The sequence below is a fragment of the Chaetodon auriga genome, chromosome 1 (genome assembly GCF_051107435.1).
Source record: "Chaetodon auriga isolate fChaAug3 chromosome 1, fChaAug3.hap1, whole genome shotgun sequence".
NCBI classification, from domain to species: domain Eukaryota; kingdom Metazoa; phylum Chordata; class Actinopteri; order Chaetodontiformes; family Chaetodontidae; genus Chaetodon; species Chaetodon auriga.
This window is the reverse complement of record NC_135074.1, coordinates 3,170,342-3,187,450: the sequence shown is the minus strand read 5'-3', so window position 1 is coordinate 3,187,450 and position 17,109 is coordinate 3,170,342. Positions and strand designations below refer to the sequence as shown.

Below are 17,109 nucleotides of genomic sequence, written 5' to 3'. Positions count from 1 at the left end.
CAAAAATGTGGAGCTCAAAAATAGTAAAACAAATTGCAGGTGGCATGTTTGTGAAGTTTATGCAACAGAGGCATTCCAAAGTTAATCTAACCCTTCAAATACATAATAATGTTGCTATGCGCCTGCCAGATCTGTAAATAAACAACTGTTTGGTAATACGTCAGTCTTAATAACTTAATATAAACGTGATGTCAGACGTTGTTGTTCTCCCTAGAGGCCAAAAAAATCAATTAACACAGGTTCAACTTTGTAACAGTGAGCTTGCATTGCACACTGGAGGTGTGCAGTTTGAAAGATATGGATGTTCAAAAGACAGTGAGCATCATCAAATAGCAACATAAAATGCAATTCTCTTGCATTATGGGAAGTTCAGGATCCAGTGTTGACCCATACTGGATGGGACTAAAAATCAGGATATCTCACGCTCTGCTACATCAGTTTTAGCTCTTCTTTCATGGATCTGTCTCTCACCAGTCTCACTGAAGTACACTCTTAATGTGACATAGACAAGGGATTTCTGGTTGTCTTCACCAGCAAGCTAAGATTCTAACCTGCATGAATGGAAAATAATCTCTGTATGAAATTTTTGTAATTTACTAAATATAGTCTTATGGGAATGTTTCTCCATACAAATAGTTGTACAATTCAAAACTAATGCAACAATGAAAATATTTGCCTGTTGGCTTAAATCTTATCAAATGAGGTTTTGTGGCTGTTTGACGGCACCCTTTTTGGTAGGAATGCTGGTTTCCTCTGAGTTTGAAAATAACCCACATCAGTATCTTAAACCACATACCAACCTCTTTAAAGGCCTTAAACAAACTCAGAGTTCTCTCCATTCACAGCCCCCACCAAAATTAACCCATATTTGTATATTTACTGCCAGTGCAGCAATTCAAACAACACTGATCCAGACTGAAAACTGGATTCATACACACACACATACATACACTCAAATGAGGGTTGTGTGTTTATATGTAAACTGGAGGGGGCCACAGAGAACCTATTCATCCTGTGCAGCATACAGTATGTACCTACACATACTCTGGGCACACACACAGGCACACACTCACAGAGCCTTGTAAAAGACTATAACCAGTGTGTGATGCAAAATAGGTGTGAGGTCAGGCCCAGTTAAGTGTGGTGTGTTTTCCTCTCTGGAGCTGGCTCACAGGAAAAGGGCAGTGATTTTGGGGAGCCGTGCCTCACTGAGACACAGTGTTGTATTCTCCAGACAGAGGGGGAGGAAAAGGAGGGAGGAGGAGGACGGACGAGGAGAAGAGGTGCGGGCACGTTACCCCAGATGAATCACAGCGAGGAAGCCATGCTATGAGTGATACATCAGCTTTCGACCTGATGTTCTGTCTGGACTTCTGCCTGTCTGTGTGGACTGAATCCATCCTTTGGTAGAAGCTGTGGACACTGGCTGAAAGACAGCATGATCGGCTACGGTGAGTAGGACTTCCATTCCTAACGCTAAAGTGCTTTTAATGGGAATGTTTATCAGTGCAAGTCCATGATTATCTGAACCATATGTCTCTCAGACTGGTATCCAAGTTGACATTTACGACCATATAGATCATATGACAGGAAAGTAAGAGGAAAAAAATGTTGTTTTTGAGGCCCGTCTGAGTGAGCATTGTGTAATTATCAAAATGAGTTGCAGAGCAGGGAAGTTACATGATGCACTTGTTGGCCTGAGGGCTGGATGTGTGTAATAACCTGTGTGTGTGTGTGTGTGTGTGTGTGTGTGTGTGTGTGTGTGTGTATTCATGGACCCACTTGCACACAGAAGTCCTTTGTGAAAACACAAATTATATAACACTGTGTATGTCCATTCCAAGGCGACTTTTAGAGTACAAATAGCCCAATGAGGCCAGCAGTGGATGGGCATGGCTTCCTCTCTGCTCTCCCCACAGCCACACATAAACCCACGGGGCCAGGCTTAGATAGGGCCACATGGTCATACTCAGCATGAAGTTGTCATTCCACACTGATGCAACAGAGGCCATAGCAGCCAAGCCTCCGTCGAGAGTGTGAGATCATTTGCTGAACAAGAATTCAAGATGAGTCGTGTGCCCTTAAAGACCAAATTGAGGAATAATCTGTGATTGTAACACTGTGAAAGTGGTGGATTATTCATTGGCAGCCTGACTCCCTTCAGGTGGCTCTCTTGGCTGTCCTCTGCAGGCCCTGCTCCATCTCATAGACTGGAAAAATCCCCAGTGAAAACTCCAAACAACACACACGTTGTTCAGCTGCGCAGCGCAGCAGCCCCACCCACTGCTCTCTCTCAATCAGGTTCTGTTCAGCTGGAGTCCCTGCGAGAGGCAAGGAGTGGGGTTTCTACGAGGACATGTACACATTCATACACGTATGCACACACACACATGAATATGCAAACACGTCACACACGTCTATCCTAAACACATCTTTCAGTGTGACCTACACGACTCAATATCCTCCTCCTCCTCCTCCATTTTTCCTCTTGGTTTTCATTCTAAACAGTGTTACTGCTGAGCCATGACATCAACAGAATAGAGTGTGTCAGATGAAAGTTAGACTCTGAACTGCTGCCGACAACACATGAGAGAGTAACATCTTCAAGGCTCTGAAACAAGCATCACAGTTAAGTTGCCAAAACCATCAGTGATGATCGCGCACAAAAACCTGTGCTTGCTGACTCTATAACCAGAGACACAGCAGTGCACTGACGCACTGGGTGGAAACTGTTTTTAAGATATTTTTACAACAACTACCCCTAAAATCACAAATGATGATTTTAAAATTTCTGTGCAAGTTTGGATTAAACAAACAAGGCACAACATGTTCATAGAATTCACATACAATGAATTCAACAAACAATCTCACATTTGACTTTTTCTGAAATGAACTTTTGGCCTCTTCCTGCCTCAGCATGTGTGGGTTGATGGTAACTGTTCTCTTATCAATAACATCCACCCACGCTTTTACATCCAGCAGCTGCTTTTGAATTGGTCTAGTTGATGTGATATGTCTGCCAGTGATGATCCTTTGACTGCATTGAAATATTGAGAGCTGTAAAAGTAGAAAGTCAGTAAATGGTAAATACCCAAGTTAGTTTGGAGGAGTACCTCAAAAATGTACCAAAGTACAGAGCTTCAGTAAATGTACCAGTCAAACTAAATTTTTAGCAGTGTGCAAGTTCTTCTACATATAAATGGTTGCTTGAATATGGTACTACACTGCTGCAAATCTGACGCAGCTTTATTTAAATGCACATTGGTATTTATATTCACGGAGTGCTCAGAAAGAATATGATGGTTCAATAGCTGGTTTGGAGAATGTAGCTGAGATTGATTTACACATCCTACTGCTGTTCCCACTGTGCTGGCATCTGTCCATCTGGAGAGTGTATGAGCCTTTGAAAAGGGAAGAGGGGGAGATATGGAGTCTATGGGGCTTATAGGCCTCCAGCATAGAGATCCATGTCTCTGTTTCCTGTCTATCTGGCCAACACAACAAGCCGACTAATGCTCCATAATTGCTAACACACTTTCAGGATTGGAGCCACTGATTCATCAGAAAAGAAAACCTTACATCTATACTCATTCACTGGATTACTGAGTGATTTATTTGGCTGTTCAGGCATTTATCTGTTTATCTACATGACACTGAGGAAGAAAAAAGAAAAATGTAATTATCAAAAAGCAGGCAAGGTCAAAACCTGGAGATCAGTCCTTCAGGCAAACAAATCTAAAGAAGGCCAGACAGATAACCAGAATCCAAAAGACAGGCAAGCAGAGTCAGAACAGAACAGGCAAAACTAGAATTGCTGGAGAGCTTGACAACAACACTCAATCTGACTGAGACCAAGTGGAAGTGGACTGGTTTGTCTACTGAAGGACTAATGAGCCACAGGTGAGGAGATGGGAAGCTTTTGGAAAAGTTCTTCCAGGGTGAAGAGTTTTTGGCTTGTGAGTGTGCAGCGGCGTGTGTTATCTCCTTTGTTAACATGAGGTAATTCTGTGCAATGATGGACATCAAAATAGTGCTGGTGCTGACCTTGATAAGAGAACTTTACACTTTTCTTGAGGAACAGAGGTGTCAGAATATGCCTTAAAGTCACTGCTGCAAAATCCAACACTCCCACAACACAGACTGCACCATTAATGTCACCAGTTTTGAAGGAGACCTGGTTGGACCTCTAGCTGCAGGAAGCCAACCAGTAATAGCTTTTTTCTTTCAGGCTTCTGATTGGCTGTGTACATGTGGACTTGGTCTTTGTGATATGACATGGATGAAAACAAAACATGATGAAAACAGACTTAAAGTCATTTTGAAGCATTCATTTATGTAAATGATTTTTTAAATAAAATATATGTTATAAGAATTGTTAAATTAATTCATTTAATATTTAAGTTTCTTACTTGTTTTAGTTTTAGCTTTAGAGATATAGATAAAATTGAATGTTGGGACTACAACTCACTGCCTTGTGATCAGCACATTATACATAATATTTACTGTTTGAAGAGGTCTGTTATATTCCACCTGCATGCTGTAATATTCACAGCACAGAGAGGCATTTGTCATCATACAGGCTGCCACGTCACTGCAACAGAGCAGCACTGAGAACTCAGCCAAGGTTGCTTAATCTGACAAAGTGACCATCTCAAAACCACATGTGGTCTAGTCTCATGGTTAAACTGGTTTTTCTTAGCTTAGCATAAAGACTGGAGGAAGTGGAAAACATGTTGTTTTTGACAGGTGTAGAACACCTAATCACCAAAAACTAAAGCTGCAGCAGTCTCAAAAGTCGAGCTAATTACTATTCAGTCAATATGAAATGATCCAAGCAAGACGGTGCGAATGCCTCGTGCGGTCGGAGAACCAACATTGTATGCAGCTGGAAAACTGTTCTGAACCAGTCACGCTCTGACTGTGAGGGGGTTAGCAGAGAAGCTAGCAAGATAATGATGTCAGACCAAAGGCCTTATGGGTTCCACTAAGAGCTTCTACACATTGTTTACTAAGTGTTCATGGCAAATGTGAGAGGCTATCTACACTAGCATGTATAATGCATTTAAGGGGCATCCTACAGTGCTCTCTAGAGTGTGAAACACTGAAGTTTAAAGACCATCATTCACTCCAGCCCATTAATGGAACCAGTACAATATAGCTACACCATTATATTACATTATTTGTTCTCACAAACTATAGCCTGTGTGTACATTAAAAAAGAAATTGAGCTAGGAGTGAGTCTCTACAACTACATCAGATGCTGTTGTCCATGCTCCATGTAGTCTAGTCGTGTGTGTGAAGTATTGTTTCTCTCAGCAGCAGTCTGATGAAGCTGCAGTCATGTGGATTGAGGAAAACTTTGCCCTTTTTTTTCAAAGCAGGGAAAGAAAAGCGCTTTTATCTCTGTTAGCCTCCACAATTGCCTCAGCAGTTTCTCAGAACACTCTCACAGACGGATGCAGTCAGACTGTCCTAACTGAATTTTCTAATTGCCCTCTAGAGCGTCCCTCTCCATTAGGCTTCTGGCCGGCTGGGAGGAGTGTGTTGGTTCCTGAGCTTCCAGTGTACACACATACACACACACTGACAGCCATGCCTCAGAGATACTCCCACCAGAGGAGGAAAGCCAGCACAGCGGCTGCTCGGAGGATGGAGAGAAGACGCAGGGAGCAGGGTAAAAGCAGCAGCAGCAACAACCCAAGCAGCAGCCACAACCACCGCTCCAAGAAGCTGGCCATGCTCTCAAGGTACCAGCACCATTTAAAGGCTTACAGCTAGGGCTGCACAGGAAGGTCCGGACACAAGAGGCTAGCTCACTCACCTTCACGCTGGCAGAGATAGCAGAAACCTTCTCTATAGCCGCATCTAAATCTTGTAATTTCATAGTCTAGAGTTTGCTACATATTGATTGAGTTTTGTCGAATGAAAACCAGAGATAATAGTTTGAGTATTTCTTTTTTCATTTTCAGTTCTGATATACAGCATGCACTTCTCTATCACTTTTATGGCATCATTACTATGGTACTTTACAGCCTTGCAGAGTTGCTGTTTATATCATTTAATGCCTGAAGCTGACTTTCAGTGACTTTCTCCAGGTCCCTGATCCTGTGTCACTCTAAAACTAATGATGACTATCCAGAAGAGAGGCATGCTGGGGAAGTGTCAGACGGGTGCAGTACATGGAGTCCAGGGTGGAAGACGGATGTGACTGCTGAGGATCAAACACAGTACAGAGATACAGAAAACAGACACTGGAGGACAAGCCAGCAATCAGCCCCTGAGAAAAGAGGAGGCACTGAGGCAGATAACCAGGTGCATCATACCGCCACACTCAGGGAGAACAAGAGGAGCATAAGGAGGTCCTTCAGCATCAAGGTACGACTGCAAGAGTTTGCACAAGACTGATAATTTGCATCTGAAAATGATCTAAGCATATTCTCAGACTATTGTGAAATATTCTCACCCTTATCCTGCTTTTAATTACTTTAAAGGATGAATTCTCTTGACTTTGGTCATCCCTTGACTTTTCCTCTAGTTCCATCACCACCATTTTTTTTTATATCAATGCTAGTTGTCTTTTTCCTGTAGTGACTCTGAGCTGTGCCCTTTTGCTGGGCAACAGACATGCAAACTAAATAATTTGAGAGGAGCTTCTGTGATTATAGGCCTGTAATGTAGATATGGGAAAGTAGTTTATGCTGAATTGCATTAAATGTTGTTGTCTCAGATAGATGCATCTGTGTTACTATCTACTATCTCCCATTTATTATTCACTATTTCCAACTGAAATGTCAATCAAAACCATGTTTCATACATTGCCGTGTTTAATATTGGAATTATTGGAATTACGAGATTCTGACTCTTAAATAGTGCTGACATCAACATGAACATCAACAAGTGGTAATTAGGACTTCTGAAAGCTCCAGTAGATCCAACTTGGATCTTGGGAATACGGTAGTGCTTGAAAACCAAACGTTTATCACATCAGCCAAAGTCCATCATTCAATAAAATCGAAACCCACATTTCATTGATTGAGTGTTATTTTGTCAATGCGCGGTATTTTAAACCCTCACTAGCCCAACTCTGTAGTAAAAGAACTGTCTTGAGTTCTCCTGTCACAAGTCGTAAACATGGGAATCTGTCCTTCCTCTACCATCCATGCCATTGGTATAGCAGCATTACGGCATTCCAACATGGCATTACTCTCTCTCATGTCACTGAATGATTATGTCATAAAAACAACTGACTCGACTTCAGGCCAAAGCAGCCGCAGTTGAGCAAAAATGACATGATCTTGCCTTGAATGTCAAACTGCCAATGCTGTTATTTTTCTGGGGAGGACAGTCTCGTAATTCAGCGTTCTTAACCACTGAACTGTTAAATTAGTGGTTCCATGCATTGCACACTAGATTGTTTTAGAACAACTGTGACATGGATGAGTTCCAAAGCGTTATTTTAGACATTGAGATATATTTGATTTAATTTTTATATTTATATATTGAAGTCAGAAACAGATTTAGTATTTTAGTATCAATGTCACGAGGCATTCACATTCAGTGTGTGTCAAAGCCTTAAACCATAGTCACTTGACTGACTCTGTAGCTGATATGATGATGAATTGCCATGTTACAGTATTAAAAACCATGACCATGTGTGCTGAAACATGTGCTGAACAAACATTTTTCAGTACACGTGGCTCCTTCAGGCTCCCTGTAAAGTGTAGTTTTAGTTCATATTTGTGAGGAACAAGCACAGAAAACACTGACAGTTGCAGAAGCAGTGTCTGATGTACTGCACACGTGCATACAGCCAAGGCTAATTTCCAACATCATCATCAAGAGCAATCCCTTGATGGATATTGATAGTTCAAACTATCATTCAAGTTACATGTTGCAGTGTGAAATCTGAAAATGAATGTTTATAATAACCAAAAACAAGAACAACCATCTATGACATTACACAAGGAAACATACAAACACAAAAACAAATAGAAAAAAAGAAACGTGAGCTCAAGTAGACAAACAATGGCTAATGATGACTAATGGCTAGTTGGTGTTATGATTACAGTTCTGGTCAAGTTTTAACCAGGATGTGACTGTTGCAGAGAACGTTTTCCTGAATCTGAATTGATTTTGAACTGACAGGAAGGGAGGGCTGTGCTTTTAAATGAGAATACAGATCATGCAAAGGAAATATATCCCTACAATTGTGATTCATTCTAGTCAAATGACTGACTGAAGCATCTGCCATTTAACTTATGGTTCCAGATGGTCAGATGTATAACTTACCCATCAATAATGTCATATAATATATCAATAATTTTCAATCTTGACAAAATAACATGGAGAAATGAGTGTTTATTACTTGTATATGCTAAGCCTCAGCATGGTATCAACGTGCTAACGCTGTGCTCCATAAACTGTGGGGAATGTTTGTTGTCTAAATGTAATGATAATCACATGTCCTGTGTCGGTGTGTTGGTAGACGGAGAGCTGTGGCTGGCCTGAATGTCAAACAGACAAAGGCAGGGTTTGTCGTTCTGTTCTGTTTCTACAGCTCATACGGGTAGACAGTAATGATGCTCATCTTGGCCAGTGAGCATCATTAGTTATGTTTCCGACTCATTGTTACATGTTTAATGCAAATTCCTATTATTTTGAACTGGTCTCTTATGATCCACATGTCCCCTGTCTGGTTTTATCAGACACTATGGCACTTTGAGAGGTGGTGAGAGCTTAAAGAGATTCAAACTCGCTCCAAGACCATACTTCCCTCAACAGCCAGCTACACAAAGACCTTTTTATTATATTTATGTTATGCTCATGGAGAAGGAGGTAATGGTAGGAGGGAGTTAACTTAATATCTATAGCTGTAAGACTTTTAACACTTCTGTCAGTGTTTAGGAAACATTTATTCCAAAGATGAGGACGATTGTGCCATCAGAGAAGTGTTGCCTCAGCAAGCACTCTCCTGGTTTCCAGTCATTGAATGTGGACCACAGTGTGTTATCTTTTTTTATGGAGGCTGCTTGCTTGATTTTCATGCCTACATCAAAGTAAACAACAGAGTCATCTCACACACCTTGGAGTAATGTCACAGTAACATATGGTTTCTAACTATTAACAAGAACACTTGCTGTACAGGTGAGAAGCAGCACTCTCTGCATATCAGTTATTGTAGGATGTTAATATTTAATAAACTATTATTGGCTGCAGTTTTTAAATAAAAGTAGCAAAAACTGAGGCATTTTACATTTCCTGATAGAACACAGATTGTATTCAGTCTGTAAAAAGCAATTGACTTTGTTAAAGTAATTAGACCTTTTAAGTCTCATCAGGCAACCTCTGACTGTCTTTAATTATTTGTCGGCATGTTGCTGGAACTAAAAATTGAAATGATAATAATGAATAATTGAAGTGATTGCCTCCTAACTGAAATAAATCACATGAATCTATCTTCACATTAACAGCTCTGTGACAGCAGAGCTCACAAGGACATAGCTAACATGTTAATCTTTGGTCACCATCTTAGCTTAGCATGTAGCATGCTAACATTTGCTAATTATCACAAAACACAAAGCACAACTGAAGCTGATGGGAATGTCATTAGTTTTCTAGGTATTTGGTCATAATAAAATAATGGCCATTTTATAAATTTGACCTGATGATGGTGGAGGAGGATCCCCAAAGTGTTCACAAGTCATCTTCAAGGTAAAACAAATGTCTGATCTAAATTTTATTATAATTTGTTGAATAGTTGTTGAGATGTTTCAGTTTGGAGCAAGTGATCGACTGGCCATCACTGACATCCCTAAACATGTGCCTAATACTTTTATGTGTTATTGTCTAAAAGGTATGCAGTAACACATACCAAGACCTAAATGTGCTGAGTTAGAAGTAACTGGTATTTAATGAAGCAGTGTCTTTCCTCTTAGGCCAATTTATATCATGTTTAACAATAAATCAGTCACCAACCAGACAGAAACAATATCAGAGCCAATTTCTTTTGTCTTTTATGTTGAGAGTAAATGCTTTAGAGTCAAATAGATATTCATGAATGAAGTCCTTGTGAATATAGTCATGTTGCCATAAAGGGGTTAATATCAAGAACACATTAAAATAGTTTTTACTATCAATTGGATAATTGGATTTCCTTTTTTCACTTGTGAACATGTTCACCTTTGTGAAAATGATTGATATTTAAAGTAATTGACCCACAGGAAATACCTCAGTGCCCATTTAAAGAACACAATCATACTGTCTGTTTTTTATTATTTAATAATCTGGTCACATACTGTCCCCTTAAGAGCTATTGAAACGTAAATGACTTTGCCTCATAAGCTCAACCTCCAAACACAAGGACCCAGTTCATGCACCTATAAAACCTTACTGCTGTTTTCTTTTTCCTTGGCTGTTCCCTCCCTTAGCCAGATGGTGATATGCTCATAAAGCTTGCTTTCTACCTCCTAGTATAGAGGTTCCCTTATATGTGTTCACTGTGTGTATGCATGTGTATGTGTTTATAGGAGAGTAGTATCTGGAAAATGTGTGTAGCCACAAAACCCACTGAGGAGGTGTGTGGACCACAAATGGCTGATAACAGCGTCCAGACAGAGGACAAAGACAATAATGTGGAGCCAGCGAGGAATGGAGGGAACCAACACAGGTAATGAAACAGTACCACAACTCTAAGTGATTGAAAAATGTTGAAAGCTGCACTTAGATAGGTATACAAAAATACTCTCCTCATATCAGGTTAAATTAGAATGTAGTACAGATAAAGAAAAGCATCCAATCAGAACTTCTTTCTTTCATCACACTGAAAGAAGGTCTGGATTCATTATGTGTAGGTGAACAAAAGCTGATGTCGGACATAGAACCCACTTCTACTGCATCTGTATTTGGATATTTTATGTGGATCAGGAAAACTGCATATTAATACAACCGTAAATGGTCACTCCGCAATCATAATGGCCAGAAGTTATCTAATGGTCATGTTGAGATAGGGGGAAAATGAAATCTGTACAGTTTGTCCAAAAAAAAACAACCAAACAACTTGAAAGATCATCTAACCCCTAATCTTCTCCTGTTGTCTAAAGCTGGTGAACATTTATCAATACCACATGCAAAGGCCTCTTATCAGATGTCGTTACCCGGATAGCATTACATTATGATCCTTTCCGTGGATTTTGCATTATTTGTGTAATCTTTTAAATATGGAAGTAGGCTATCATAAGTGTATCACAGCTGGACTCATAGTGACTACATTTAAATGCACAGTTATTTAGAATATGAAAACATTGTGAATTTGATACAGGTCTTATAAACAGCATATTCTGTTTGGATTTTCTGAGTTAATTCTTATTTTGAATGGAGCATTTTCTGATTAAGACATGCGGGATATCCTGAGATTAGGTTTTAGGAGAATTCTTCGGACATGTATGCAGCAGATTTTGAATTTCCATCTCAACTGTCCCTTTGCTAAACCCTGCCCTCCTTAGTCACTGTTGCTACACATATGGAGTTTACAGTGATAACAATGGCAGGTTGAACATTGAAATTCACAGTCACTTTGGAAACACCAGGTCTTCAATCCCTCTGGGAATCTCATTAAACAACAGCAGGCATTTCTAGCTGACTGTGGATTTTGGAATGATGAGTCTTGCTTGCAGATGTTGTAAGTGCAGCTAGCTAATACAGTATAAGCTAATGCTAACGCTTAACGTCAACTGGAGACAGACTAATCAAGTGGTGTTAGTGGCTGCACATTGAGATGAATGATTTCTGCAGCATGTCTAATCTGGTATACTGATCAAGTTGTGATAACACATGAAACCTGAGGATTTGGTCATGGTCATGGATTCATTGGCTGCTTGGCTGCAAAGAGCATTCAAAGCAGTTAAGTTCTAAGTGTGTATTGATCCAAGGTTTACTCCTGTTTGCTGGTTAATGGCCATGGTAAAAGCATGACAGCAAGTGGAGTAATTCAACTCCAATCTGGATTAGAGGTGTGAAAAAATCTATTCACTTTAGTATCGCAATTCTTTGGCTTACGATTTCTAAATCGATTTCTTGATTCTTTCTTTTTTTTTCAACAATATCTTTATTAATATTTTCAAATTACTTCCAACAACAAAGATGCAGGTATGTTCTCATCCAGCAAGAGAATATCAAAAGACAGAAAAATTATTGTCCAACATTGAAATTGGACTTTCTCTTATATGTCAGACATTTGGAAAGCAACTAAATGCAAAGAACAATAACAGTTTCAAAACAAAAAAATGACAACAAAATAAAATAAATAAATAAGGTAAAAACAAACAAACAAACAAACAAAAGGGTTCCCCTATTGTTATCACACCATTACATCATTGTCAAACTCAAGGACACAATTTACAAAAAAAAAAAAAAAAAGAGTAATCAAGTATCAAAAGGAGTTAGTTCAGACATCTGCAGAGGACCACGTACATTTATATCTCATCCACCACATCCACCACACTACTTAGATCCACATTCTCCATATATTGTATAAAAGGACCCCAAATTTCTTCCAAGAGTGATTGTTTATCTTTAATAATGTAAGTGATCTTTTCCAGAGGTAAAGTTGTGGACAGCTCTTTAATCCAGTTAATAAATTTTGGTTTACTGGTCTTTTTCCATGAGAGTGATATAACCCTTTTTGCAAGCAATAAACAAAGATCCAAGGCAACCATAATTCTGGTAGGAGTATAATGTTTATCAGGATGTAAACCTAAAATGAAAACCTTGAGGTCACGTGTTAAGTGTACGCCCAATATACTCTCCAGGGCTTGTTTAAATCTCACTCCAAAACTGCTGAACTTTATCGCATTCCCAAACACAATGAAAAAAGGTTCCTTTTTCCTGTCCACACCTGATACACAAGTCCGGGATAGCACTATTGTACTTGTTTAGCTTTTCTGTTGTCACATATGTCCTCATCAGCCAATTATATTGTAGCAGTTTGAGCCTAGTATTGACAGTTTGTGTTTCTGCTTGGGCACATGCTGCTTCCCAGTCCTCAGAAGAGAAATCCTCTCTTAAATCCCCTCTCCAGGCATCAAGTTTTAGTAGAGAAGACTCAGAAGATCCCTCAAATAAAAGATGATATAGTTTTGAGATTATACCTTTTCCAAAGCAGTCGTTTTGCATTTCTGTTTCCACAATGGATAATGAGGGGATTGATGAACACTGATTATGAGATGATCGAATAAAGTTTTTCACCTGCAGGTATTTGAAGAAATGTTTGCGTGGAATATCATACTTGGTAACCAAGTCCTCGAACGACATTAAGGTCCCACTATCTGGCATCATAAGATGCCCTATTGTCTTAAGACCTTTTTTCATTCCACTTCATAAAACCTGCATCTGCTCTGCCTGGTGGAAAGGAGTGGTTACCCCATATTGGGCTGAAGCGTGAGCGAGAGAGGAGAGAACACACTGACTTTTGCTGAATATAAATACTGAGGGAGAGGTAATGTGATAGCAATTTTCAATATTCATCCAAGATGGAGGAGATTTATCTGGAAAAATAAAACATCATTGTCCTCAATTGAGCTGCCCAATAATACCAAAGTAAGTTGGGGCACTTAAGACCTCCTCTGTCATAAGGCAGGTAGAGGAGTGGTAAACGTAGCTTTGAGCGTCTATTATTCCATAGGAATCTAATGAAAACTTTCCTTAAGTTTGAGAATAGGCTAGTAGGAGGTGGCAACGGGATGTTCTGAAACAGTATGTTCGACTAATGAACATTAATTCTTCCTATGAGCGACAATGGTAAAGAATACCATCTATCTATGGAGGAGATAATTGAGTCTACCAAGGGGGTATAATTAACCTCAATAATGTCTCTAATACATGCCACTATCTTTATACCCAGGTAAGTAAAACAATCTACTATCTTGAATTGAGAAAAAATTCCAGTGTTAGGCCTATTTCTTTCCTCCGATTTAAGTGACATCAAGTAAGATTTGTCTTTGTTTATCTTGTAACCTGATATTCTTCCAAATAAATTTAACAGATCAAGCAAGGCTGCGATAGAGTTCTCCAATTTTTCTAGAAAAAGAATAACATCATCAGCAAATAGAGAAAATCTGTATTATACCAGTAATGTTTTGGTGACACCACACAGCAATGGCAAATGATTGAATTGCTAGAAGAAATAATAAAGGGGATAAAGGGCAACCCTGCCGACAGCCCCGCTGGATTTTAAATGGTCTAGAAGCAATTCCAGTTGTTAATATTTCTGCATATGGTTCTTTATATAACAGTTTCACCCGCCTACAAAAATTATCCCCACAGCCAAAACGCTTTTATATTTCAAATAAATAGGGCCACTGAACTCTGTCAAAAGCCTTTTTGGCATCCAGTGACAGTAAGGCAGTGTCTGGTTGTTCCTCCTGAGCATGAAGAAAATTCAGCACTCTCCTGACATTGTGAAAACCTTGTCTGCCCAATATAAAACCATTCTGGTCACTGTCAACTACCTCTGGCAAAACTCTTTCCAACCTTCGAGCCAAAATTTTACCAATTATCTTTAAATCTACATTTAATCCACAAGAGACTTATAAGTCTTAGATTTTCGCACTTGTTACAGGGTTTAGCAGGTTTGGGCAGCAATGTAATCAGAGCTCCTATTAGTGAAGAAGGAAGGATTCCCTTTTCAAATGAATCTGAAAACATATCTAAGAGAGGGAAGAGCAATTTAGTTTTAAACTTCTTAGAAATTTCTGCTGGAAGCCCATCTGAACCTGAGGCCCTACCACCTTTCATATCATCAATTGCCATAGATACTTCATCCGCAATTATAGCTACACCTAGATCTGTACTGATTAATTTTGAAATATTAGGTATTTGTAGGGCATCTAGGAAGTTTGCTCTTGTCCTGAATGTGTTATATCTGAACTGTACAATTTTTCAAAGAAGCTCTTGAAAGTTTCATTAAGTCTTAAAGGATCAACAAGTATCTCTCCATTGCAGTTTTCAACTGAAGCAACATACTTTTCATCTTGTAGCTGCCAAAGGCGCCAGACCAGTAATCTTCCAGGTTTTTCCCCCTTTTGTAAAATGTCTGCTTAAGACGCAGGAGATTTGAAGCCGCTTTGGAAGCAGCATGTTCAGTATATTGTGCTCTTAACAGCAGAAGTTTTTGATGTAGCCTTGGACATCCCGTTTGATAATATTCCCCCTCAAGTGACTCTATCTCCGCCTCCCGTTTTATTTGCTTTCTGATAAGTGTGTTTTGTTTTATAATTTATAAAACTAATTATTTGACCCCTTATATAGGCCTTGAAGGCTTCCCATCTAGAACAGGCTGAGGTTTCGTCTGTATTCATTTCAAAGAATACATCAATTTGATTGTCAATGAAAGAGATGAATTCTGGATCCAGAAGCCATTTCTGTTTAAATTGCAACCTAGGAGGATCTCTCCTTAATCTAAGATCTTCATATATTAACGAGTTTGGTGCATGATCAGAAATTAAGATACTATCATAGTGACAATCTTTTACTTTATATACCACATTGGCAGACACTAGAAAATAATCAGTGCGGAAGTATGAGTTATGTGTAGTTGAGTAGCAGGAGTATTTGAAACTATTGGGATTCATGTCCCTCCAAATGTCCTTCAGATTTAGTTCCTCCATAAAGTAATGGATGGTTTGTCTACTTCTAGAGTGAGAGTTATCAATACCTGAACTTCTATCTAATCCTGGGTTCAAAGTACAGTTAAAGCCCCCTGCTATAATGTAACTACCAGATAGGGATGAGATTATGAGAAAGAGATTATGGAAAAACTTTGGATCATCATTGTTTGGGGCATAGATATTTATCAAGTTCAGTTTTTCGGTAATAAGTGTGCCCTGTAAAATTATATACCTTCCAGCCTTGTCTTCAATTACCCTTGTCACATGAAATGGCATTGATTTATGAATTAAAGTCAGAACACCTCTTGCCTGAGAGGTAAATGGTGCTGAATACACACTGCCCTGCCACCTCCTCCTAATTTTCGCCTCCTGACCACTCAACAGATGGGTTTCCTGAAGGAACACAACATCAGAATGTACATTTTAACCTATTCATAACTTCTTTGACTGTATTCAGTTTCTGTAGTCCTCTGCAGTTCCAAGATGAGAACTTAATCCTTATCCCACTAAACATACCAGATAACAATGAACGGGTTTCCCAGTAAATTAAAAAAATATATAGGTAAAGAGAAACAAAACACACTTGGACTTTAAGAACTACATCCATTATGATTAACACTAACACTAAACAGTACCCCCTTAACTTTAAACTTGGTTACCCACTTCCCTCCCCCCTATGTATAATGGTACCAAACAACTAGTGGTTGTTCCACACACCCGTAAGGATCAACCTAACTATACTGGAACACTTTCTACCCCACCCCTGCTACAGAAACAGGAATCTCGTTTATAGATAGGGTTATGAAAAGGGTTAAAATTGGCTGTGAGCCTCTAGCCTGCCACATAACAAGTAAGCTATGTTCCTTTAACACAATTCAGGCTCAGTGATTATCCAACTCAGCACACTGTAAACATTGTCTGCATTACTCTGGTCCATTTTTTGATTTTAACTCCCTGATAAAATCCTCTGCTTCAGCTGGTTTGTTAAAGATGCGAAATTGTCCGTTGTGTGTCACCAGCTGCCGAGCAGGGGGAATCATGCCATACTGGATCCCCATGGTACGAAGCCGTTGCCTCGCTGCATCAAACTCTTTCTGCTTCTTGTGCACACCAGTTGCCAGGTCCTTATAAAATCTCAGCGGATGGCTCTTGTAGAGTATCTGCCTCTTCGCCCTGGCGATTCTCAACACGGACATTTTATCCCTGTAATTTAGAAATTTCATGATAAGAGTCCTTGGTGCAGCGGTGTTAGATGTTTTCTTCTGACCAACCTGGTGTGCTCTCTCAAGCGTCAAAGCAACTCGTAGTGGAGCCAAGTTCAGAACCTCTGGTAACCAGTTTTCCAAGAATCTGCAGGCATCCTCCCCCTCCGCACCCTCAGGTAGATTAACGAGTCTCAGATTCGACTGTCTTGATCTAGTCCTCAAGATCATTATTTTTATGTTTG

The 17,109-nt window shown here is 39.5% G+C and overlaps 1 protein-coding gene across 1 annotated transcript in view; it reads left to right on the top strand.

Annotated features, from left to right (window-relative positions):
• The first annotated feature begins 1,307 nt into the window (after nucleotides 1–1,307).
• The window catches only part of il16 (interleukin 16), a 47,395-nt gene continuing 31,593 nt past the window's right edge, over nucleotides 1,308–17,109 (top strand). The window contains exons 1-4 of the mRNA XM_076728796.1: nucleotides 1,308–1,451; nucleotides 5,501–5,747; nucleotides 6,096–6,375; nucleotides 10,527–10,666. Coding sequence (XP_076584911.1) covers nucleotides 1,439–1,451; nucleotides 5,501–5,747; nucleotides 6,096–6,375; nucleotides 10,527–10,666 — 680 coding nt within the window. The 5' untranslated portion in view covers nucleotides 1,308–1,438. The remainder of the gene's footprint in view (nucleotides 1,452–5,500; nucleotides 5,748–6,095; nucleotides 6,376–10,526; nucleotides 10,667–17,109) is intronic.